General features: G+C 44.1%; 4 protein-coding genes and 1 long non-coding RNA gene across 10 annotated transcripts in view; 4 read left to right on the top strand and 1 right to left on the bottom strand.

The window, feature by feature from the left end:
* The window catches only part of LOC121620150 (collagen alpha-1(XIV) chain), a 149,505-nt gene that overhangs the window by 15,752 nt on the left and 108,035 nt on the right, over nt 1–25,718 (bottom strand). For all 5 annotated transcript variants that reach the window (XM_041956114.1, XM_041956112.1, XM_041956111.1 and 2 more), the window contains 3 exons: nt 24,282–24,359; nt 23,604–23,690; nt 22,976–23,029 (listed from right to left, as the gene is read on the bottom strand). In XM_041956114.1, the coding sequence (XP_041812048.1) occupies nt 22,976–23,029; nt 23,604–23,690; nt 24,282–24,359 (219 nt within the window). The remainder of the gene's footprint in view (nt 1–22,975; nt 23,030–23,603; nt 23,691–24,281; nt 24,360–25,718) is intronic.
* LOC121620152 (C-type lectin domain family 4 member E-like) lies at nt 834–4,266 on the top strand. 2 transcript variants are annotated; one of them, XM_041956115.1, is made up of 7 exons: nt 834–1,194; nt 1,269–1,504; nt 2,243–2,347; nt 2,440–2,571; nt 2,654–2,778; nt 2,912–3,033; nt 3,729–4,266. In XM_041956115.1, the coding sequence occupies exons 1-7, from the start codon at nt 1,169–1,171 to the stop codon at nt 3,877–3,879; spliced, it is 897 nt and encodes a 298-aa protein (XP_041812049.1). In that variant the 5' UTR covers nt 834–1,168; the 3' UTR covers nt 3,880–4,266. The 2 variants fall into 2 exon arrangements, with proteins under 2 accessions (XP_041812049.1, XP_041812051.1); XM_041956117.1 differs by having other exon boundaries at nt 834–1,504.
* On the top strand, nt 4,265–9,052 carry LOC121620153 (C-type lectin domain family 6 member A-like). The gene is made up of 7 exons (XM_041956118.1): nt 4,265–4,847; nt 5,628–5,747; nt 6,469–6,549; nt 6,660–6,764; nt 6,886–7,028; nt 7,709–7,827; nt 8,348–9,052. The coding sequence occupies exons 1-7, from the start codon at nt 4,700–4,702 to the stop codon at nt 8,457–8,459; spliced, it is 828 nt and encodes a 275-aa protein (XP_041812052.1). The 5' UTR covers nt 4,265–4,699; the 3' UTR covers nt 8,460–9,052.
* On the top strand, nt 11,804–15,257 carry LOC121620154 (C-type lectin domain family 6 member A-like). The gene is made up of 7 exons (XM_041956119.1): nt 11,804–12,199; nt 12,445–12,555; nt 13,039–13,128; nt 13,239–13,343; nt 13,465–13,607; nt 14,288–14,406; nt 14,929–15,257. The coding sequence occupies exons 1-7, from the start codon at nt 12,049–12,051 to the stop codon at nt 15,035–15,037; spliced, it is 828 nt and encodes a 275-aa protein (XP_041812053.1). The 5' UTR covers nt 11,804–12,048; the 3' UTR covers nt 15,038–15,257.
* Nucleotides 18,650–22,008, top strand: LOC121620155. Its single transcript, XR_006007552.1, has 3 exons — nt 18,650–20,370; nt 20,574–21,417; nt 21,504–22,008. It is a non-coding gene; the product is annotated as an uncharacterized LOC121620155 (long non-coding RNA).

The raw sequence follows: 25,718 nt of genomic DNA on the forward strand, positions 1-25,718 counted from the left end.
CTGTGGAGAGAGTTCAGACTGGTTTGAATGATTTCATCACATCCACAAGCCACACCTGGATGCACACCTGTTCAAAAGAGCCTCCATGACCCACATTATCACTGTTATCCCTGTTTGTCTTTAGTTACAGTGCCGACACGGTTTGACAAACAACTCAATCACTCATGAAATATTTCTGTTTGAATGTAAAGCGTCACAAAGTCAGAAGAGAAATGGAAGTGAAATGAGAGAGAGACAGGAAAGTGTGTGTGTGTGTGTCACAGTCCAGAGTTCAATCCACTTCCCCATAACCCCAAAAACAGCTTAATTCAATCCAGTTCACAACCATAAAGAGAAAGACAACTGAACAGTCCGCTCCGGGTTTTACTGCAGATCCCCACAAAGAGTCAAACCAAAACCAAATCCAGTTTAGTTTCTAAATCTAGGCCTAAAACAAGAACCCTGTATGAGAACCTCGCTCAACACCAGAGTCCTGCTGTCTGTAAAACCTGTTCTTAAATGTTGAATAGGATGATGCACTGAAGAGGACGGATGTGAGTTCTGGACTTTGACAGGAAGAGGAAGTTTTTCTGTGATCAGCTGACAAATCTGCAGAACGCTGCAGCTTCTTAATTCAGTGTAACACGTTAAACAGGCACCATCCCCCGGCCGCTCTGTGTTTGTCTTCTGGCCACAAACGACTTTCAGACAGCAAAATTTAACCATTTCGTTTGGTTTGTGAAGCTTCATCGAGCTCAGCTTCCATAGATTTCTGCTTATGCTCGCGTTCATGTGTGATTTTTTGAGACTTTTCATCTGATAGAGTGAAATGATGGCAGGGATGATAAGAAAACGTCACATCCGTCACAAACACTCTCAGCGTGCGCCGCCTCAGGATGTCACGATGACACATTTCCTGCACTTTCCTTCCTTTGGCCGCGTCTCTCTGACTGTTTTGCATGTGATCGTCATCGTTTGACTCATCGTGTGATGTTTACTACCATCACCTGATCCTGCTGAGCAGAAAACTGTGCCACACAGTTTTTAGAGGTTTTATTCCACAGCAGCAACAGCGACATGAGCGACAAATCAGGATCCTGTGGATGATCTGTGACGAACCACAGATCACAGATCTGCCAGACAAGAAGAAAACAGCGAATCAGCTCTCAGAAGAGTTTCACGAGCTCTGATGAAGACTGCCCACTTTAAACAGAGGTTTGATCTGTACAGAGATGAAAGTGTGGCAGTGTGTGTGTGTGTTTTCCTGCTACTACTTCCTGTCCTGACAGATTACACCGAGCTGCAGCAGAGCGCCTGATCCACCACACAGCGAACCGAGACCACTTTTCAGTCCTCTCTCGCCTTAAAATGTCGTCCAACGTTCGCGAAGAACCAAATCTGACGATGAGCGCGAGGTGCAGCAAAGCGGTTGGAGAGGACGGAGGAGAGCGAACGGAGAGACCCCTCGACGTCGACGAGAGCTCGTCCGCGGAGCATCGAGACCCTCTTTACATGCAGGACGGAGGTATTTAACAGCATCGGCACGAAATCTGACTGGAACTGTGAGAAGAAACGACTGGACGTATGTTGTCAGATCTGGCTTTCTTTGAGTTTGCCTCACAGCTGTGACGTACACTTTACATTTCACTTGTAATAAAGAGCTGCACGGCTCACCTTCAGACTGGGCCAGAACACACGAGGTGCATTCAGAGTTCTTCTCTTTATTCCACACTCACATGCACATGCTCAATCCACATGATGGATCCTTCGCTAATCTTGCTCTAAATCTGCAGCATTCGGTATCAAAAAGCGAAAATCCCAGCATGCAAAATCTAAGTGCAGGACTTTAAATGTGTTCCCACAGTGCAGCAAACTGCACCACTGTGCTGTGTGACGTGAAACAGAACACAAGCAGCTGTTTGTGAAGCTGTCACAGGCCAAATGTCAGTCCTGTTTCACAGTTGTGAGCTGATTTATATCTATTAAACACACTTTGTATGATCGTTTGTTGCAGAGGCAGTGCACTGCCGGCACTAACGGCTCGCTCTCATGAGTCAGGAGCTCCTGACTAACACACATTCACATGTGTGAAAGTTGTTTTTTGGGGTTGTTTCCTGTCGTTGGCTGCGATTGTGGTGTCACGTCCAACATCGAGGGTCTCTGTTCTTGTCTGTTCGGATAAACTGACGTAAATGAGGAGAAGCTCAACAGCTTCCGCCAACACGCTCGATGAAAACATGCTCTGTGTACTTTGCCTCTGCAGCAGCTCACACTCAACGTCCTGCTGTCCAGAAAGAAAGAAACCTTTTGAGTGCACTGATCCTGGGTCTGCTGCTTATAGTTGGAGTCATCGTCCTGACCAGACACTGTGAGGACACTTGTCTTCATTTTCATGTCACATCTTTAGCCACTAAAAACCTCTGTCGGTGCCCTGACTCTTCTTTGTTGTGTTTTCACCAGATGTTTCAATCATTTTGGAAAAACATCAGCTGAGCAACAATTATAAAGAGCTGCAGTACAGTTACGACCTCCTGAGCAACGGTTACTGCCAGCCACAGGGGACGGACAGCCGGACACAGGGCAACGTCATATGTGAGAAACGTTTGAGAAGGAAAAGCAGACTTCCAGTCTGATCTGAAACCTGTCGCTAAAACACTCCACTTGTTTCTTGAAGGGTGGAAGAGATTTCGCTGCAGCTGTTACTACAGATCTACCGAGGCGAAAACCTGGAGCGCCAGCAGGAGCGAGTGTCAGAGCAGAGGAGGAGATCTGGTCGTGATAAACAGCAAAGAGGAACATGTGAGTGACCGTTAACGAGCCTTGATGAAAGGCTGTAGCATTTCTGCTTCCCCTCAGAGGCGGTCAGAACACGGACGGGAATACGACGGCGTGCACGGAGAAGTGACGATCTGCTCTTTTGCTCAATGATCAGGACTTTGTGAAAGAGCTGAACAAGCAGGAGGCGTCCTGGATCGGCCTGCAGTCGGTGAAAGCAGACGGCTGGTGGGAGGGACAGAAGTGGAGATGGGTGGACGGGTCAACGCCAACATACATGTGAGAAACATCTTTTTAATCACGACATACCAGGAACATTGTTTATAGCTAATAAGTCACATTAATAAAATGAATATTTCATCAAGGCGGGCTTGATGACCGGGCTTTCAAATAATATGGAGTTAGACGATGTTCAGATATTGATAATCATTGAACAATTCAATGCTTTGCAGCTGCTGGGCTGAAACATTTTTAATCTGAACACATTTTTCTGAATCACTGCACACAAGATGTGAAGAACTGGATCTGAAGTGTTCTGTTTCACCAACTTGAACTGCAGCTCAAGCTGTTAAAAAGCCAAACAGGTTGAAGCTGTCGACAGCTCAGAGGAATGAACTTGCATTCTACGGCTCTACCACATGAGGGCACTAACACGTTCATATTGATCCTCTGTGCTGCCCTCGTCACTGATGACAGAAGCATGGTGAAAAATTACCAAAATCCTGAAAGAAAACAAAAAAATCTTCTGGACTTGATAAAGAAAATAATATCTATAAATAAAAAGAAATAAAAAATCTCATTTCACTCTCTGAAACTCTTCTTCTGTGGTGCACAAACCAGCTGACAGACATAAAGAAACTACATATGAAGCTGAAGAGGAGAGTCATTTCATTTTGTTATGAGAGTTTTCCAAATACAAGACCTGCAGGACTAATGTCAGAATAATAATGGCTTGTGTTTTGGTGATGGGGCAGGGTCTGGCATGTTGGAGTGGACCTGAAGCCTGCGGATGGGTCCACAGCATACATGGACCCAGAAGGAACAATGAGACACACCAACAGTGGATCCAAACGATGGATCTGCGAGACACAGATGCACTCAGAGGTTTCTGGAAACCTCATGTGATAAAAAGGCTTTGAATCTTTGCTGTATGTAGTTTCTTCCTCTTTTCTCAAAGTTCTTCACGTCTTCCCTTAAAAACTACACAATAAAGGCAAACCTGTGAACGACAACTGTACTGCATCACCCAGAAGTACAAAATGTAAACGTGAAAAAAGGCTAAAATATCGATGACTTTACAAAAGAAGCACACATACAGACTTTTGTGCCTCTGATGACACTTCAGGTCAACCTGCCTCACAGTACTGACGGTGTGTTACTGTAAACTACAGACTGACTGACAGCTCGATCCAAAGCAGGACGTCGACTCCATCACATGCCAAATCTTTGAGTTTTCACTTCACATGAAAACTGTGCCAGTTTCTTTGTGAGGCAACGCAAAAAACTGAGAAAGCGACATTTCCTGTTAAGACACTTTTGTTTTTTTTTGTGAGTGTGTTTGTGTGTGTGTGTGTTCAATTTGGTAATTACGGCTGTTTTCATTCCCATACATTTATAGTTTGTCTGAATGGTTTCATAAATCCAAAGACTGAACAATGCAACCACTAAACTGGAGTTTAGAGTTTGCAAAGGTTTTTGTCCAAACGGTCAAATGAATAAAAGTGTGTGTGTGTGTGTGTGTGTGTGTGAGTGACTGCATGCTGGTACTTCCTCAATGTCTCTAATGTACCAGACAGGAACAAGAACCAGGGCGAGCAGCATTGCTGCAGTATGTTCAGTGAGTAAATGTAGATTTACTTGAGTTACTGAACTCGTACACATTAAGGTCCAACAGCAGCAGAGTAACCGATCAGCACAGGGAGTCCGGTGTCTCAGTCCTGCCAAGATGTCCTCAGATATTTATGCCAAACCACATTCATCAAAGATGCTGAAAAACATCGACAAAGCCGAGTGGCAGGAAAAGGACGTGGAGATCTACGAGAGTGTTGAAGCTTTTGGAAATGATGACGCTGATCTTCACTCACACGAAGGAGGTAAGTAAGAAACACTGACTGATCAAGATCACGCTCATCTTGTTCCCGTCAGAGTAAACTCAAGCTTTACCCTCAGCCCAGTTTGTTGTTTGTCTGCAGTCTCACCAGCATCTCTGCTTGTTTCTAGAAACCAGTACGAGCCCTCGTACGAGGTTTCATGTTGTAGCTGGATTATGATACATAAAAGATGAACCAGAGCTCGCTGGGTAGAGGACTCGTTTCCCAGCGTTCTGTTGTGTTGTAGTTCTAATGGTTCAAAGAGTTTGAACCTGGATCCAATCTTTATCTTTTATGGCATTATTCCTATTGGCTGGAGTAACGTTTGAAGGACCAGAGTGTACGATCAACTGGCAGAAATGTTTTCATGAGCGTACACTAACTCACCGACCTGGAAATAAGACAGACTGTGTTTTACAGTGCACCACGTTGCACCGCCATGTTTCTACAGTAGCGTCCACTGTAGGTTCTTTGTAGGAGGGGTGAGGCGAGGGCCGTTCAGTTGCCATTCTGTTGTGCAATTCAATGGTCCATCATAACTGATGAGTTCACATTTCTTTCACATTAAAATAATTTGTTTGTAGAACAGTGTTTAAATGATTTGTCTGACTGTGATCAATGATTCTGAACGCTAACACTCCATTTCACAGCCCTGAACAGACGTCAATGAAAACAGTAAAGCTGCTGAGGATGATGTGGCTGTGACAGTGGGGATGATACGACCCGAGGAGCCCTGTTGTTTTCCTATAATGAACCTGCTCTCTGTGTATTCTGACACTGTAGGACTGAACGAAGAGAAGCATCCTACAGCCGTCCGAAGACGAGCTCTCAGCGGCGCTGTGGTTTGTTTGGGAGTGCTGTGCTTTCTGATGCTAGCTGGAATCATCCTGTTATCCATACACCGTAAGACAGAACACACACCACGAGCACTGAGCACCACACTGACTCAGTACACATTTGTTTGGAAAAACTGATGCAGCTACTGCATGTCTATAAGCACACTGATGACTTCTCCCTCATCAGTGGGACATCTTTATAGCAACATGCTGCTTGAAGTCGGAGTTGCTGGTTCTCCTGTCCGTCCTGCCTGCTGAGCCATCCCTTGCTAACACAATTATAGCTTTCTTGTCTTCTTCTGTTCCTTTAACAGGTAGCGGTTAGCATTTAGCATTAGCTACATGGTAGCATCGGAACTGTATTGTCTTCTTCTGTTCTTCTTAGCGGTTAGCATTAGCATTAGCTAAATGGTAGCATCGGTACTGGCCACTACCTGGAGCATCTCTGGGTCAGTTGAACGTGGCAGTGCTGTTTGAATTGTGTAGGAGCAGTGTGAACTGGCACTAGGGGGGGTGACTCTGGGATGCCAGAGTTCACCGCCTAGCCTCCTGGAGGTGTAGTGGGACTAAGTAGGCAAAACACCATTGAAGGAAGAATCCACCTGATGACCCCCAGAGACGTGTTAGGAATCACTGCTCTTTGACATGTATAGAGGCAGATTAGGGGTCTAAGGAACTTCACTGAGAATGAATCCTCTTTTTTAGCACAAGTATCTTGTGTTTAAATTAACTACACACACACACACACACACACACGTATATATATTTATATTGTCCATATATTTCAGTCACTTTGAAAAAACACCAGCTGGAGGCCAGTTTCAACAAACTGAGCAACGACCACATCCAACTCCAGGGAAACTACTCAGGTAAGAACGCTTTCAAACCACATCAGCAAATACCAAATACACAGGATCCAACCTCACACTGCCTGGGAATCACACATGTGGACATATTGTCTGTTGTTGTTCTTCTCAAGGCATGGCAGTCAACAACAGTCAGCTGCAGAGCAGTTACCAAACCCTGAGCAAAAACTACAGTCAGCTACAGGAGGAGGTAAAGCGGCTGAAGGGCATAATTAAAGGTGAGAAAAGTTTAAAAACAGCAGCATTACACCAACAGATGGGATATAACTTGTGTCACAGAAGAAGTATATTCATTTGACACACAATGACAGATCATTAAAACACCTGCTTGACATTAAGGCAGGAGGTGTCCTGACGGATGGAAGAGATTTGGATGCAGCTGTTACTATAAATCCAGTTTGAAGATGTCGTGGCAAAGAAGCAGAGAAGAGTGTCAGAGGTTCGGAGCAGATCTGGTGGTTATAAACACCAAAGAGGAGCAGGTGAGTGTGATCGAGAGTCAGTGTGTGCTCCTTTCACGGCCAGGAATCGCTTGTGCTGCCTTCAGGACCCGAGTTAGAAGCGTGTTCATTGGCATCTGATTTAGGCAAAGTGCCTCTAATTACCACCCCCATCCAGGAGGTTGTAGCTTCAGTCCTTCAGCTCTGTTTGTCTACACGAGGACAGAATAGCAACAAAACAGCCAATTGTAGAAATACGACGATTCCACATCAGGATCGGACACATGTAGCTGCTCAGACTTCAGACAGAAAGCAGTGGAAAAGGTTCAACTGTTCACATCACCACAACTGGAACAACACTGTGTTCTCAAACGAAGGTGTAACAGTAAAAATAACAATAAAGTTTGTTCGTGCAGCACCTTTCATACAGGAACTGCAATTAACACCAGCAGAGACAAGCAGGAAGTTTGGGCTTCACGAGAACGAGCGGCAGCACTGAGTGTGAAGTTTGTGTCAAAGTGACAGTGATAAAAAAACAAAAAGTACGGCCTGACTGGTTGTCATGGTGTTATATTAATTACTGGTCCATACCAAACTGTGTGTTTGTACATGTGTGTTTTCACAGTATATCTGTGTACACACAAGTCACAAGATGACTTCACTACGATAGAAATACTGAATAATGAACAGAGAAATGATTATTGTCTCTTGTCCAATACTAGAACTTTGTCTCTGAGCTGAATGTAGAAGGAGAGTCCTGGATTGGTCTTCGGCGACACAGGAAAACATCCGGCTGGGACTGGGTCTGGGACTGGGTGGACGGATCACCGCTGACAGAAACGTGAGACATTTTCTGTTTCCATCACAGAGTTACTGTTTGTCACTAAACTAAGTTTAAAATAAAACAGCATCAATGTTTGTGAGCAGGTGTCGAGTTACTTCTGCTTATTACTGCAGTACTTCATGCACTTTAGTGTATTAATACAAGCTGAACAGCAGCTGCTGGATTTTAATGTGTGTGATTTCATTAACATGTAAAGTCTGTGGGACGGGCTGAGATGGAAAACAATGATTGGCCGCAGTCTTTGTGTTCGATATCAACATACCCACAATCCCTTGTTCTTTGGGGTTGATTCCTTAAATTCCATAAATTACTGGAAACATAAATGAGATTACTGAACAAGGTTTGATTATTTAATTGGCGGTCAATACAGATTCTATCAATTCACGGTGATGCATTGTGTCTTAATCGAGTCATTGTCAACTGTTATTAATTTCAAATAATATAAGTGAAAGTAAGCAGCTGAAATAATCAGACGTTGGTGTTGTTTCAAAGGAAAAACATTTTCTTTGTCCTACAGGTTCTGGGCATCAAAACTGCTGCACGAGTCAGAGTACGCATCATGCTGCACTCCACAAGGACGATGGACACAAAGCAGACATGATTATAAGAAATTAATCTGTGAGCGGTAGATGTCAGAGGGTGGTGTGGTGCGTCCTGAGGGGTTGGAGTGTTGTCAGCGTTATTCTGTGTTGATTAACATGTGTGTATTCAGTTCCATCTCCATCCCCCCACTGGACTGGCAGAGAAACTTGGGTGTGGTGGAGTATCCCCCTCCATTAGCCGGCTGATGTGCCCTTGAGCAAGGCACTTAACCCCCCCATATGCTCCCTGGGCGCCTAAAGCGGCAGCCCACTGCTCCTGTGTGTTCACTGCATGTTGCATGTGTGTGTTTACAGTGATGGGTGAAATGCAGAGAATAATTTCCCAGTTTGGGATCAATAAAGTGAATAAAAAAAAAAAAAAATTAAATTGTGTGAAGCTGCACTCTCCAAGGTGCTGATCCAGAGAGCTTCCCCACCCACAGCGGTGGAGCCAGCAGGAACTTCCAGCCAGTATCTACCACATCTAATCGCTGTCTTCACCTGTTTCATACTGAATCTGATTTCCAGCTTATCTCAGCTCTGTTTCTTGTTTAATGCGCAGTAGTTTGACGGCTGCCAGGTGACTCAGACAGACAGCTTTGTTGGTTCAAGTGTCAAGAGAATAAAACTCCTGAAATGTTCCATCAGCTTGCTGCCTCTTGTTGCATTCGGGTCCTCACTGCATCACCAGGAGATGACGGAGGTTCATGTTGTGCCTCTAGAGCTGGTGTAATGTGCCCCAGTCCGACTGTCACGAAAGGGACGGCAGGTCATGTCCCGAACCCCAATAACTGTTGGCCTCCACAGTGACATTTCCCAAATCTTAACCAAAGCCACATTTACACTGTGTCTTAAATCCAGATGCAATGAACTTTGCTCACACCTCGCTGCATGTAGTCTCTGTTTCCACATTATAAATCAGGCCTCAGGGTCTGGACTACTGCAGTCCAGATGGTGATGGTAATGCACCTGCAGCTGTAGCTGTAGCTGCCACAAAGAGCCACGAGAGAAATAACTTGTGCATTTTAGGTTTAGTTACAACAACATTTCAGCTAACTGGCTAAGAACACACACACGCCTGAACTAAGAAACATGGAAGACTTACAATACATACAAAACTTTAGAAATACACACGGAGATCAAAAAGGGAGGCAAAACATACATTTATATATAGAAATATTCATATATTATAACTCAAAGGAGTGTTTTTGTTGTCTTATTTATTTGAGGATTTCCAGTCAGGATTTAGAGTGCACCATAGCACAGAGACAGCATTGGTTAAAGTCACAAACAACCTTCTAGTTGCATCAGACAAAGGACTTGTCTCTGTACTAGTCTTACCAGATTTTAGTGCCGCATTTGACACCATTGACTGTGGTATCCTATTACAGAGACTGGAACACTTCATTGACATCAAGGCAACTGTATTAAGCTGGTTTAAATCCTACTTTTCAGAACGATTTCAGTTCATACAAGTTAATGATGACTCCTCTGTGTACACTAAAGCAAGTCACGGAGTTCCACAGGGTTCTGTGCTTGGACAGATCCTTTTCACTGTATATATGCTTCCTCTAGGCGACATTAACAGAAAACATTCCATAAATGTTCACTGTTATGCAGATGATACTCAGCTATGTTTATTAATGAAGCCAGAGGAGACCAATCAATTGTCTAAAGAACAAGTGTGTCTTAAGGAAATAAAGACCTGGATGACCTGCAGTTTTTTGTTATTGAATTCAGACAAAACTGAAGTTATCATATTTGGGCCGAAACACCTTAGAAACTCACTATCTGATGAGATAGTAACTATGGATGCCATAGCACTGGCCCCCAGTACAGCAGTAAGAAATCTGGGAGTTATCTTTATTCAGGATATGTCATTTAACTCCCACGTAAAACAAATTTCAAGGACTGCCTTTTTCCACCTACGTAACATTGTAAAAATCAGGCACTTCCTGTCTCAAAATGATGCAGAAAAACTAGTCCACGCATTTGTTACTTCCAGGCTGGATTATTGCAATTCCTTACAATCAGGCTGTCCCAATTCGTTGCTAAATACTCTCCAACTAATCCAGAATGCTGCGACATGTGTTCTACCAAAAAACAGGAAAAGAGACCATATTTCTCCGATATTAGCCGTGCTACACTGGCTGCCTGTAAAATCTCGAAAACTATTTAAAATCCTTCTCCTTACCCACAAAGCATTAAAGGGTCAGGCAACATCTAATCTTAAAGAACGATAAAGATTTCAGTTCGTGCAGGTTAATAATGACGACTCTGTGTACACTAAAGCAAGTCACGGACTTCCGCAGGGTTCTGTGTTTGGACCGATCCTTTTCACTCTATATATGCTTCCTCTAGGCGACATAATCAGGAAACATTCCATACATTTTCACTCTTGTGCAGATGATACTCAGCTATGTTTATCAATGAACCCAGAGGAGACCAATCAATTGACTAAACTCCAAGTGTGTCTTAAGGAAATAAAGACCTGGATGACCTGCAATTTTTTGTTATTGAATTCAGACAAAACTGACGTTATCATATTTGGGCCTAAACACCTTAGAAGCTCACTATCAACAGTTGTGATTTGGCACTATAAAAATAAAATTGAATTGAGTTGAATTCTTGGACTCTGATGGTTCAGTGCGTCAGACTGCTGGAGACCTCACATAGACAGCGACAGGCTAACATCTCATTCAGCGTTATTGAGCTGTTACTTCAGCCGTTATCATAAGGGAAAAACCTTGTGGTGCTACGCTCGTTTTTTTTTTTCGTTTTTTTTTTTTCAAAGATGTCCAGTCTACCTAAGAGTATGAATGAGGAACAAGTGTTTTAGCTGCATAATGTTAACCAAACTTCAACAACGCCTTTACCTCAATGACCACGCATGTTAAAAAAACAACAAAAAGATGCTGTCAAATATTAAAAACGGGTGTCGCTGAATGCAATCTGACATTTCACACACTTGTTCAAAAACAACATTGTCAGTTGAGAAAATACAAACAAGCTGCTGAACAGATGAGCCAACAGGGCCGCGTCAACGACGGCACAGCTACACGGCAGATAAATCATCCGTTCATGGAGGAAGAGTTTACGAGGTTTCTCCTGGAGATCCTGGAAGGTGATCACACATTGTTTCTCCAGCACTCCTCCACACTCTCTTATCTATTACCTGCTCGCTGTGTGTATGTAGCAGGGCTTACTCTGAAAATAACTGTCCAGCTCTGTGGCATTTCCTGTGTTAGAGATGTGTGTGTGTGTGTGTGTGTGTGGGCAACCACGAGTGCAGCCATGCACCAACGTGTGTATGGACGCTCCAACCTCAGCTGTTGAGAGGAAACCTTGTACTTCCTGTCACTGTCAAGAAACAAAGAAACAGCTTCATCTTTCAGCTTCAAATCGACTTTCCTGCTGTTTATCTGAAGGTTTCAAGAATTCCAGAGACTGAACCGCTGCACATCCAGCTTCAAGTCAGGTTTAAGTGAAGAGGCGTATTTTTATGTGCTTAGGTGTGCATCTGTGGCTGTGGTCTGCTCTGTTGTCACTTCCTGTGTCAAAGGCTGTCTGACTCAAAGAGAGACAGACACTGAAAGCAGATGAAGAAGAGATCAACTGGACTTTTCAGGTTTTCAAGATGTCTGCAGATATTCTTGCTGCACCAGATTTGAGCTTGAATGCGAGATGTAACAGAGAAGTCCAGCAGAACAGAAGAGAGGAAGAGGAGAACGAGGTGGAGATCTTCGAGGATGAAGAGCATCTCGCTGATGTTAGATCACAAAAAGCCAGTAAGTCTGAAATGATCAATATTGTAAAAGGGAGGTTAATGTTAATTAAATTACAACTAGATATGAATGAAACCAGTAGTCACCAGTCGCCATGGGTCACGATCAGGCGCTCTAATCTGGTTCAAGATGAGTTTTCAATCTAACGGAGAGAACGACGATGACTAACAAATACTCCTCAGTTAAAAGTGACTCCTCCAAACTTCAGACAGACATAACCTAAATGTTTTCTATGTTTCCCTCTGCAGGAGCTCACACTCCAAAGAAACCTGCAGCAGCCAAGAGAAGGTGTTTCACAGCCACTGCAGTGGCTGTAGGAGGGATGTATCTGCTCATGTCAGCTGGAATCTTCCTACGCTGTGAGTTTAACCCAAACTATCAGATCTTAAAGAGTTTGTCAGCTCATGTTTGCAGCTGTTTTCCTTCCAGAAAACATAATAAACTTAATAACTTTTGGTAAAAAAAAAGTTAAAAAAAACACATAATTAAACTAGCTTAACAAGAAGATCCTTCTCATCAAGAAACCAAACTAAACAATAAATATCCGAACATAAAAAATAAAGAACCAACACATGAAGCTTGTTGTTATGTTGAACAATGCAAAGTTGTGATTAGAGGCAGCATGAATGCAAACAGGAGCAGAGTTCAGGTAACGACAAACAAAAATGAACAGAGGAAGAATCGCTCGGGATGCTGAGAATTAAGGCGCAGAAATGTTCACATGAATTGAAAATAGGACAGGTACACCAAATTCAATTACGCACAGGAAGTATTATATACATTTACATATGTATGACTTGGTCTTGTTGGTCTGCTTCTTAATTTGTTGTGCTTCTCATCAGATATTTTAGTCACTTTAAAAAAAGACCAGCTGGAGGCCAGTTTCAACAAACTGAGCAACGACCACATCCAACTCCAGGGAAACTACTCAGGTAAGAACGCTTTCAAACCACATCAGCAAATACCAAATACACAGGATCCCACCTCACACTGCCTGGGAATCACACATGTGGACATATTGTCTGTTGTTGTTCTTCTCAAGGCATGGCAGTCAACAACAGTCAGCTGCAGAGCAGTTACCAAACCCTGAGTAAAAACTACAGTCAGCTACAGGAGGAGGTAAAGCGGCTGAAGGGCATAATTAAAGGTGAGAAAAGTTTAAAAACAGCAGCATTATACCAACGGACGGGATATAACTTGTGTCACAGAAGAAGTATATTCATTTGACCCAAAATGACAGATCATTAAAACACCTGCTTGACATTAAGGCAGGAGGTGTCCTGACGGATGGAAGAGATTTGGATGCAGCTGTTACTATAAATCCAGTTTGAAGATGTCGTGGCAAAGAAGCAGAGAAGAGTGTCAGAGGTTCGGAGCAGATCTGGTGGTTATAAACACCAAAGAGGAGCAGGTGAGTGTGATTGTGAGTCAGTGCGTGCTCCTTTCACGGCCAGGAATCGCTTGTGCTGCCTTCAGGACCCGAGTTAGAAGCGTGTTCATTGGCAACTGATTTGAGCAAAGTGCCTCTAATAACCACCTCCATCCAGGAGGTTGTAGCTTCAGTCCTTCAGCTCTGTTTGTCTACACGAGGACAGAATAGCAACAAAACAGCCAATTGTAGAAATGCGACGAGTTCACATCAGGATCGGACACATGTAGCTGCTCAGACTTCAGACAGAAAGCAGTGGAACAGGTTCAACTGTTCACATCACCACAACTGGAACAACACTGTGTTCTCAAACGAAGGTGTAACAGTAAAAATAACAATAAAGTTTGTTCGTGCAGCACCTTTCATACAGGAACTGCAATTAACACCAGCAGAGACAAGCAGGAAGTTTGGGCTTCACGAGAACGAGCAGCAGCACTGAGTGTGAAGTTCGTGTCAAAGTGACAGTGATAAAAAAACAAAAAGTACGACATGACTGGTTGTCATGGTGTTATATTAATTACTGGTCCATACCAAACTGTGTGTTTGTACATGTGTGTTTTCACAGTATATCTGTGTACACACAAGTCACAAGATGACTTCACTACGATAGAAATACTGAATAATGAACAGAGAAATGATTATTGTCTCTTGTCCAATACTAGAACTTTGTCTCTGAGCTGAATGTAGAAGGAGAGTCCTGGATTGGTCTTCGGCGACACAGGAAAACATCCGGCTGGGACTGGGTCTGGGTCTGGGTGGACGGATCACCGCTGACAGAAACGTGAGACATTTTCTGTTTCCATCACAGAGTTACTGTTTGTCACTAAACTAAGTTTAAAATAAAACAGCATCAATGTTTGTGAGCAGGTGTTGAGTTACTTCTGCTTATTACTGCAGTACTTCATGCACTTTAGTGTATTAATACAAGCTGAACAGCAGCTGCTGGATTTTAATGTGTGTGATTTCATTAACATGTAAAGTCTGTGGGACGGGCTGAGATGGAAAACAATGATTGGCCGCCGTCTTTGTGTTCGATATCAACATACCCACAATCCCTTGTTCTTTGGGGTTGATTCCTTAAATTCCATAAATTACTGGAAACATAAATGAGATTACTGAACAAAGTTTGATTATTTAATTGGCGGTCAATACAGATTCTATCAATTCACGATGATGCATTGTGTCTTAATCGAGTCATTGTCAACTGTTATTAATTTCAAATAATATAAAAGTGAAAGTGAACAGCTGAAATAATCAGACGTTGGTGTTGTTTCAAAGGAAAAACATTTTCTTTGTCCTACAGGTTCTGGGCATCAGAACTGCTGCACGAGTCAGAGTACGCATCATGCTGCACTCCACAAGGACGATGGACACAAAGCAGACATGAAAAGAACTTCATATGTGAATGGTAGATGTCAGAGGGAGGTGTGGTGCATCCTGAGGGGTTGGAGGGTTGTCACTGTTATTCTGTGTGTATCTTGCACATCTAATCACTGTCTTCACCTGTTTCATAGCCTTTATGCAGGTGTATGCATGGCCTGTTTGTGTTTGCTGAATACTGAATCTGATTTCCAGATTATCTCAGCTCTGTTTCTTGTTTAATGCGCAGTAGTTTGACGGCTGCCAGGTGACTCAGACAGACAGCTTTGTTGATTGAAGTGTCAAGAGAATAAAACTCCTGAAATGTTCCATCAGCTTGCTGCCTCTTGTTGCATTCGGGTCCTCACTGCATAGTCACCAGCTGCTACTTTTCACCTGAGAAGCAGGTCTCTGTATCCACGTTATAAATCAGGCCTCAGGGTCTGGACTACTGCAGTACAGATGGTGATGGTAATGCACCTGCACCTGCAGCTGTAGCTGCCACAAAGAGCCACAAGGGGAAATAATTTGCGCAGGTTTAGTTCCACCACTCCTTGAACCGCCACCTTATTGTGGGGTTTGAGTACTCAAATGATCCTAGGAGCTATGTTGTCTGGGGCTTATTGCCCTTGGTAGGGTCTGTCCTCGGTGATGGGTCAGACTAAAAGCAGTTCCACAGTCCCTACAATAGAGAAGACAACAAGGACCATTACGTTGCCCGGACTAGCGTTACTGTGGCCCCACCCTGGAGCCAGGCCTGGGGTTGGGGCTCGCAGGCGAGCGCCTGGTGGCCGGGCCTTCGTCCACGGGGCCTGGCCGGGCATAGCCTGAAGGATAGACAGATAGATAGATAGATACTTTATTTATCTCCAGGGAGACATTTGCATTTGAAGGAGCAACGTGCCCCCCCCCCCCCCAGTAGGCCCATCACCCACAGGAGGGATCAGAAGGGGCGGGGTCCCCGACGGCCCAATCCCTGGACTCGGAATCTGGCATGTTACTTTGGGGGGGGGAAGGTCTATACCAACAAGCTGCTGGACAGGACATGACGACAGATAAATCATACATTCATGGAGGAACAGTTTGCGAGGTTTCACCTGGAGATCCTGGAAGGTGATCACACATTGTTTCTCCAGCACTCCTCCGCACTCTCTTATTATCTGCTCTCTGTGTGGGTGTAGCAGGGCTTACTCTAAAAATAACTGTCCAGCTCTGTGGCATTTCCTGTGTTAGAGATGTGTGTGTGTGTGTGTGTGTGGGCAACCACGAGTGCAGCCATGTACCAACGTGTGTATGGACGCTCCAACCTCAGCTGTTGAGAGGACACCTTGTACTTCCTGTCACTGTCAAGAAACAAAGAAGAAACAGCTTCATCTTTCAGCTTCAAATCGACTTTCCTGCTGTTTATCTGAAGGTTTCAAGAATTCCAGAGACTGAACCGCTGCACATCCAGCTTCAAGTCAGGTTTAAGTAAAGAGCCGTATTTTTATGTGCTTAGGTGTGCATCTGTGGCTGTGGTCTGCTCTGTTGTCACTTCCTGTGTCAAAGGCTCTCCGACTCAAAGAGAGACAGACACTGAAAGCCGATGAAGAAGAGATCAACTGGACTTTTCAGGTTTTCAAGATGTCTGCAGATATTCTTGCTGCACCAGATTTGAGCTTGAATGCGAGATGTAACAGAGAAGTCCAGCAGAACAGAAGAGAGGAAGAGGAGAACGAGGTGGAGATCTTCGAGGATGAAGAGCATCTCGCTGATGTTAGATCACAAAAAGCCAGTAAGTCTGAAATGATCAATACTGTAAAAGGGTTGTTCATGTTAATTAAATTACAACTAGATATGAATGAAACCAGTAGTCACCAGTCGCTATGGGTCACGATCAGGCGCTCTAATCTGGTTCAAGATGAGTCTTCAATCTATTGGAGAGAACGACGATGACTAACAAATACTCCTCAGTTAAAAGTGGCTCCTTCAAACTTCAGACAGACATAATCTAAATGTTTTCTATGTGTTTCCCTCTGCAGGAGCTCACACTCCAAAGAAACCTGCAGCAGCCAAGAGAAGGTGTTTCACAGCCACTGCAGTGGCTGTAGGAGGGATGTATCTGTTCATATTAGCTGGACCAATTGGTCGAATGTTGGGTCACTTTAGAAAGTTAGCAAATCAGAAGAAAGTTCTTTGTCGAGAAGACGACGATGAAACGTGGAGACTGCTGCCTGTGACTGACTTTTCCTGATGTCAGCTTTCACTCTGCTGCGTCTGCTTGTTGAAGCTACATCAATAATAATAATATTGTTATTTTACAACCATCAGTGTGTTCGCGCTAGAGGTAAGATCGGGCCCAAAAAAATCCAGCCCGACCCGACCCAGGCCCGCGAGTATTAAAGCCCGACCCAGCCCGAGCCCGACCGATTAACGTGATTTGCAGGCCCGAGCCCGAAGCAAACCTGAAATTTCATATTTTATTTGTGAGGACTCGGGAGGAGGAGGGGTGATTTATGATAACAAATTAAAGCCTGTCTTTTGTAATGAAATCTAAGTTAAACAAGACTGTATAAACATTCACATCTTTTATATTTCTGTGTCTGCAGAGGTTACATTAACCGACAATTTTCCATCATTGACGGATTTTTTTTAAGAGTTGACGGGAAAAATTTAAGGCCGTCTGTCATTTTGACGGGTTGAAAATTGGGCCATAAACCACAGCAGCAGTACGTCCTTAAGAATTTAGCGCGGCACTTTAAGAGAGAGAGAGGCAGAGAGACAAAGAAGAACAATGACGGATGGATAATAGACAGAGACGCAAGTTTTATCAGCGCACGTTTCTGTAGCATTTTCAACAATCAATTTGAAGCTTTTCCACACCTCACTCTTACCGGTACATGTTTGCCTTTTCCATTCCCCTGTCTTTAGTTTATCCTTCACTTCTTGCTGCTCCATATCGGGGATACCAGCAGGTCAGATGCGGACTTGCGGAAGGGAAGAATTTTAAGAGGACGACGTTCACGTGCGCAGAGCATGCTCTGACTCTGCGGCTCCTGTTTAGCCTTCTCTGTTCTATCCAAATTACTTATTTTATAACAAGCATTCCGTAGTTTAGTATCGTTTTAGTATACACGGCTTGGGCTTAAGATCTTACCTCTAGTTTGTGCATTGTTTGTTGTGTTGTTAAGTGCTTCTGCACTTTCCCAGCTTGGGATAAATAAAGTATATCTATCTATACGTTTTCCACATTACTCATCCTGCGGTACTAAAATAACAACATGACTTAAGACATGCAGATTTTCATGATATCAAATAGTCGTAGTGGAGGCAGATTCCAGCAGCTCCACACAGTTTCAAGTAGTTTACCTAAGCGCGTCTCTCCTCTGTGACACCAACCTCTCTGTAACTGGTCTCTTCATCTCGATCTGCTGCTCGTGCAAACAGAACATTTTCCACCGCTGCAGCTTCGGTCGCGAAGCACTGCGATCAGCGCCGACCACGACGGCTCATTTTCTCATCTAAAAGCGCTGCCTTTAATTTTTGCGAGGGAATAATCCCACAGTGAGCTGCTGTCTAAAGAGCTGGAGGCCACAGGCTGCACACCTCCAAGTCATCAGTGAGGGAACAAGTGCCCTTCTGCATGAAGTCAGTTTGTGGTTGCAATACATACTGCCCAACTTCTTTATTAAAACAAAGCAAGACAATTCCCCATAATATTTATAATGGTTCAACTATCTGAAGACAGCGATGCAAATCTGTATCTTGACCCCTGAAAGCATTTTGCTTCCTGACTCATTATGAAGATCCATTCCAGTCTGGAAAAGGGCGGCTGCGATGGAACGCACTGCATAGCAACCGATTTATATCTGTGCATATGTAGCCCTTCCACCATCAGCTCGTGAAATGTGAAACCCTCTGCATTACACTAAAAAAAGCATTAAGGGTCTTCAAACTCAAATGTATAATCATAAGGTGAAAGAGACATCTCATTGTAAAGAAACTGTCTAGGGAAAAATATGACTCTCACTGTCTGGGATATATATTTAGAGGCTAACAGGCATATATCTGGTTTTTAAACCTTACAATTAATGTTAACACAAATACACAGACCAGTTTCTGAATAAACAGGAGACAAAACCACACAAGCCCTGAATCTCAGTTTAGAGTTTGTATTAACAAGATTTAAACACAAATGCAAAAGTGGAAAATAAAAAATAAAATACCTGGGGGGGTTTAGTAAATGGTCTGTCTTTTCTGAGTGCACTCTTTGGTTAAGTTAGTTTTAGCAAGCTTGCATTTTTGGATTGTTGGCGCGCTTTAAAGTTGGAGCTCGTGCAGGACAACAGTACCTCCGCGCGGGGAATAGAAACAGCTCCTACCACAAGGGGGAATCCTCCTCTGTCTTCTCCGTCCGCAGCAGCGATGAGCAGCGATGAACAGCAGCCTCCCTAACCAGCGAGAAAAGTCGTCCCTCTGTCCTTGACACACGAAGCACGACGACCGCTGAAGCCCCTCCGCTCCGGCAGCCTCCTCCGACGTCCGTGCGGGAAAAGGAATCCGAGGAATGCGGTGACATCTATCCCACTAGCAGCGACGGCTAAGATAGCTCCGCTAGCTCACTACGCAGCAAAACTGGACACGCTCTGTCGACAACTCACAGTCCGTCACTCTAAATTAAGAGCCAACTGGCAAACAGAAAAAATATAAACACGGATAGTCTGTGTCCTCACTCGCTTGTCTGTCTCTCCACTTTACGCCATTCCTCTCCCCTCTCTCCTTCGTCTCTCGTTTCACTCAATTATTTCTGCCCGCGTTCTGGGTTAAGTCCCGCCCCTTCCCTTAATCCGATAGGTTACCAAAATTATCTGGACTTGACACTGATTGCCATCTGACTAACCAATTGGCAACACCGAACAGGACCTGACAAGTTCAAGGTCTACCCAAACCCGTGGGATATTTCAACACTTAACCAAAATACACATTTCTTCTTATTTATGGCAAAAATTAACCCAAACAATCCATAACTTAGCAGAACTACAGTATAAAGACTGAACTGAATTAACATATTTAAGAACACAATATGTAAACAAAAAATTAGCAGGGCACTACACATATTTCTGTCACATCGGAACAAATCGGTTTGTATATCTGTGATCTCACTGCTTCCTCCTTGATGCTCGCTGTTTAAAAGCTGCCGCCCTCACAGAGAAACCAACAGTGAAGAGCAGGATCACTTGGTTTCAAGTTCTTTCACCTCTCAAGATGTCGGCAGACGTTCAAGCACCAGAGTCGAGTCTGAGCGTGAGATACAGCAGAGGAGAAGAAGAGGAGCTCCAGGTGGAGATCTACGCGAGTGACGACATGTTGAACAGCAGACATACTGGTCTCTGGTCCCATAAAGTCAGTAAGTATAAAATAACCACAAAACTGTACTTCAATGTTTGTGAATGTTTGATTAAATCCTGAACATTCGACATCATTCAATCATTTTGTACAAGAGAACAGAGATATCATCAGTCCCAGCTAACTTCAGCATGTGTTCTTAATCAAAAAGCCACTTCAGATCCGCTTCATGAAAAGGTGTTTTCGTGCACTTTGTCTCGGCAGGAGCTCTCGGTGAAGCCAGCTGCCTCCCGGCGGTCCACAGAAGCCGTTTCACCGCTGCCGGCGTCGTGGGAGCGCTGTGTCTGCTGATAATGGCGGGGATCTTCACGCGCTGTGAAAAGCTTTTGTTTCGTTCTTCTTCCTCGTGTTGTTCTCTGACAGTTTGGTGACCGTGTGATGCTCTATGCTTGCCTGTGTGGTGTCTCATGTGGTTGAAGCACGATTACCAGAAAAGCAGCCTGAGTGATCCCTCCACTGTTACAGCTGCTGAACACCGCAGGAAAAGCTTCTCCAGCGGTTCACTTGGCTTACTTTCATTAAATCACGTCCAAATGACGCCAGGCTGCGACCAAATAACCACACTCACACTGTTACACATGTCAGAGTGGAGTGATTTCTTTTAACAGATGAGGTATTGACATGTTTTATACTTAAATTGAGACATAATTATCATTCAAAAAGCAGCGTTGGGTTGAAGCGATCACATGAGCGGCTCTACCAACATGTTTTTCTATCATACCTGTTAAAACACACACCGTCTGTCTCTGGCTGCAGGTCTGAATTCATGTCAGACAGCAACATGACTTCCTGGAAATGTCTCTCTACATTTTTTTTAGCTGTTTTTCATCAGCTTTTCCTTTTGTTTCTGCTCTCACCAGATGTTTTAGCTACGCTGGATAAGCAAACCTTGATGACAGAAAGAGACAAGCTCAACAGAGATCTGGACCAGGCACAAACCAGAATCTTCAGCCTCACCACAGAGACACAGAGGCTACAGACCAGGTTAAAGCACCTGCACATACTTTACACCCGGCTGCAGGGTGAATGGAGCAGGCTGAGCTTGAAGGTGAGCGTGGTTGGCTTCCGTTGAATCTGATCAATCTGACATTCACTTACACTTTTATTCCTTCTTTCTTTCCTTCCACCACCCAGGAACAGGCCATTCCCACCCCGCTGTTCTTTGCAGTGCCCGAGCCCTGCGGCACATGCTGCGACTGAAGCCGTCGGCGCTCTGCTCACGCTCACGCTGCTCGCCTGCAGCGACGCCGTCACCAGCCGCCACCGCCGCCACTGCTGACGTACAGAATCTCAAAAGGCGAACACCTGAGTCTATAGCCCTGTCCTCTGAGGGGAAAGCCAATCAATCAAATAAAAATCCATTTCACATGAGCTGGCAGACTGTAATGACATAAAGCTTCAATGCATTTTGATTTCAGCAATATACAACTGGCTTGCACAACGTCTGTCAACAGAACAACAAATCTCGTTGTTCTTACTCAGCAAATGAGCTCAACTGAAGAGACAAACACTCAGCAAAGCCACTTTAAACATGCAGGATAAAAACATGCTGTCAGAGGAGGCTGTTTCAGAGCCGCTGCAGGGTTTAATCCTCTGATATCGAACAAAATCTTCATTTGCTACAGAGAGTGATTTTTTTTATTCAAAATGACAAATTAAAAGTCATCTTTCAAACATTTATCTGTGTTTCTGTCAGCTTTTTGAGGGAGAATCTCTGCTTATTTTAACGCGACACTAACTCATAACTCAAGGCTTTAAACATGTCGTTTGCCTCCCAGACTGCGTGCAGATGTATTTTTCTTCCATGTATTTGTTAATTACGTCTTCACGCTGAAGTAGCTGTTCTGCAATGTGCAAGATGACAAAATTACAACAAGGCTGCATCATAAATTCAACTGCAGTCTATAATAACTGGGACAGAATTAAGTAGAAGGCCAAAGAAGAAGATGTGCTTTTTGATTTGTAATAGCTCTCACCAGATATTTTGGTCATTTTACAAAGAGACCAGCTCAACCTTACATACAACCAGCTGGACAGCAGGTATGACAGCCTGACAGCCTGAGATGAAGTGCATGAGGAAGGACAAGAAGAACAGCAAACTCAACAGGTTTTACCAGTCTGACAGTGAACGCCACACTACCTGCCACTAAAATACCTGTTTGGTGTTCAGGCAGGATGAACGAGACGTGGACGCAACTGTAAATTCGATTAGATACGTCTTGTGAGGATGAGTGGAACACGTCAGCAGCAGAAAAATAAAAAAACATCTACGACCAGAAAATTTAGGAATCTGCTGTCTTTTTTTCTTTATCCTTATTGGACATCTAAAAGGTCTCGCTCAGACATGCACACACGCCGCGGCCTCTGCTGTACGTGCATGCAACAGTTCTGAACTGTGGGTAAAGACGTAGTTTAGCTTAAGCAGATTCAGTTCAGGTATAAGAGATCTGCCCTTTGCTTGGGTCACCTATCACAGGACAGACGCCTGACGATGCGTCCAGAGAGCCTGTTACGTCCCGTTCTGTTTGCACAAGAGTGACTTCTCATGTTGTTGTTACCCTCTCTCAGATCTCGTATCCAAAAAAAGCAGATGACTGACAACTTACCACCGGGCCTGGCTCTCCACGGTCCCCTCTGGCTCCTCTGATTCCTGATCCTCCCTGTTTGAAACACACAGTCAGTCAGTCTTTGTACTCAGATATCTGCGTCTGAATGCAGAATCTGTCGGCAAAGGGTGGGATGTTGGAATTGGAAGCGCTCTGGAGTGGTGTTGACCAATCACATTTGAGCTGGCTCTTTATGAGTTTTTTGGAAAATGCATTTGCAAAAATGTCGTCTTCATGTCTCAAGTTTCTATTTGAACTGCAAACAAGCACACAGAAAAGGGAATTTTGGCTGTCTGAATAATCTGTATCACCCTCAAACAGAACATCAGCCGCTGCCCTCAGAGGCTAAATCGTCACCAGACAACAGCTGATTGGCTCTGAGATCGTGTCTGTACACAAAGACTGAGTCGACCCCACAAAGCTGACGAGCAAGCTGAGAGACGAGAAACATGAGCTTTAATCTTCCGAACCGAACAGCGAAAAGAAAACTGGACTGAATGAAGTGTGCATGAGATGTGCAGGTGACCCATCTGTGTGTGTCAGAATGTTAATGCATTGCATTAACCAGGACTCCCTCAGGGTCTCACAGTGAGTGTGCATGTGTTTCATGTGTTAGTGTGGGGCTCACTGGCGGTCCAGCAGGGCCGGGGGGGCCTTTGCTGTCCTGGGTGCAGGTGCAGGCTTTGGGCATGGCCGGGCAGTCTGCCTCCTTCCTCTGGAAGACGGCGGTATGACGAGGATGACGCGAAGACAAAAATAAAGACATAAATGAAAATAGATTAAAAAAAAGACACAGCAATAACACGATGATGAAATAAAATAAATAAAATGTGAATCTCTGACATTTTATGTTTATTTCAGGTCACAGTGAAGGCAACACTGTCTCAGATGCTTTCTAGTTTGAACAGGAAACATCTGTATCTGTGTCTTTTATCGGTTTGAGGTGTCATTTCCACCTGCTGATAGTGACACAGCGTTTCCAGGAAGGAAATGATTGTGAAAAGTGATGCAATGATAGTAAACAGTTGTCAAACGGCCTGCAGAAAAACTCAATGACTTTGGGCACTACAAAGTCTGTCATGATGTCATGTTTTGGTCATTACGTTTCCTTTCTGTGGTTAGACTTTCTAACATTTCCACTTTAAGGATATGAACATACTGTAAAAATGCTTTCATTTTTTTTAGCAATGCATTTTAATGCATGTTCTAGATACAGTGCATGTCTTTAAACCATCGTTCCACTGCTGTTCTATTCTGTGCACACACAGAGGAGCAGAGCTTCAGAGGAAATGAACTTTGACCTCACCAGACCAGGAAGTTCACAGCACTTGTCTCTGTTGGCCCACGAAGTGCTGCAGACGATGTCAAAGATCTGGAGCTGGAACTGCAGGGGAGGAAAACACGCACGGCACATTTCAGGAACACAGAGCGGCAGGTGATGTGGCGCAAAGCTCGAGGCGTGGTTCGCCTGATGAAACGTTCCGATGAAGACACGACGGAGTGTTTTTTACCTGTAAAACTAACCAATAAGCATCCTCTTTTTCTGTGACGACCGGACCGAACACTTCTCGCGCTCACGTCACAACGAGGGTTTTAACTTTTATCTCACACGGCAGGAATAAAATCACCGACGAATCACTGGACGTCCGGAGGTGTTTCAGTGCTGCGCAAATGAGACTTTTAATCATAATCCTGCCTCTAATGCCAAAAAAAGAGATTACTTCAGGTTTCCAGATTTCCTTTGAAGCCTTTTGCGAAGGTCTGTGTTTTCAGGTGGTCTAATGAGGCGTGGTGAATTCTGAGGTACAGAATTAGAATATTAGTCCGGGCCAGCCTATGATTCATGAGCTTTAAAACACAGTGGGAGATTATATGCCTCATCTTGCATTATAAAATTATTCAAAGAACCAAAGTAGAGAGACGAACACATTGAGCTGCTGCTGGGGGCCAATGAGGGAACACCCCCCGTCTTTCTTCCTGTCTGTCTTTCTCTGGTTCATGAACCTCGCTGTGCTGTGAGGTTCTCTTGTTAATGTGTGTACAAAGTGTGCAATCAACAAAAAGAAAGGATTAGCAGCTGGGTTAATAACCTCTAAAAGGCTGGTATCTGGCCTCAGATCAGCAGTTTGCTTTCTTCTATAAAAACCACCAACTCGCTGCTCAGTTCAGGAAGCTCGCGCGACCGTGAGCAGAGGAGAAATTCTTCAAAAATGACACCGGCGGGGATTATTGGACACATAAGAGGAATTCTCCAGCTTCAGAGCAGAGTCAATGTCAAGGGTTTTCTCTTCAAAGGGAGATCAAACCAATCAGACACAAAGTCCGCTACTCTGCTATTTCTGGGGGAGAGTGACTGGAAATTGATTTGTTTGCATTCACAAAGCTGCTCGAGGAAAGGCTCTGCTGCTGTGATGAAAAAAATTAAACATAGACGAAACCTCTGCAGCGGCGTGAGATCAAACGTTGTCAGCTGTAATTCACGCAGTTGCTGCTGTTGCAAAGAAGACGTCGGAGGATATCAGCGCGAACAAGCCGATCAGAGTATGTTGGTTTTATCTGGGTGACGGCTCGAATCTTCACCGACGGTCCTGCGCTCTCTCTGTGGTACCTTCAGGGACCAACACCGACATTTGGGAAATTACAGTCATCTCAGCGGTGTCACATTAACAAGCGAACATTTAGAAACTTTGAACATTCTGCTGCCTTACATGCAGATGCAGTTGTGTGTGTGTGTGTGTGTGTG

This window comes from Chelmon rostratus, chromosome 16, assembly GCF_017976325.1.
Source record: "Chelmon rostratus isolate fCheRos1 chromosome 16, fCheRos1.pri, whole genome shotgun sequence".
Lineage (NCBI taxonomy): Eukaryota > Metazoa > Chordata > Actinopteri > Chaetodontiformes > Chaetodontidae > Chelmon > Chelmon rostratus.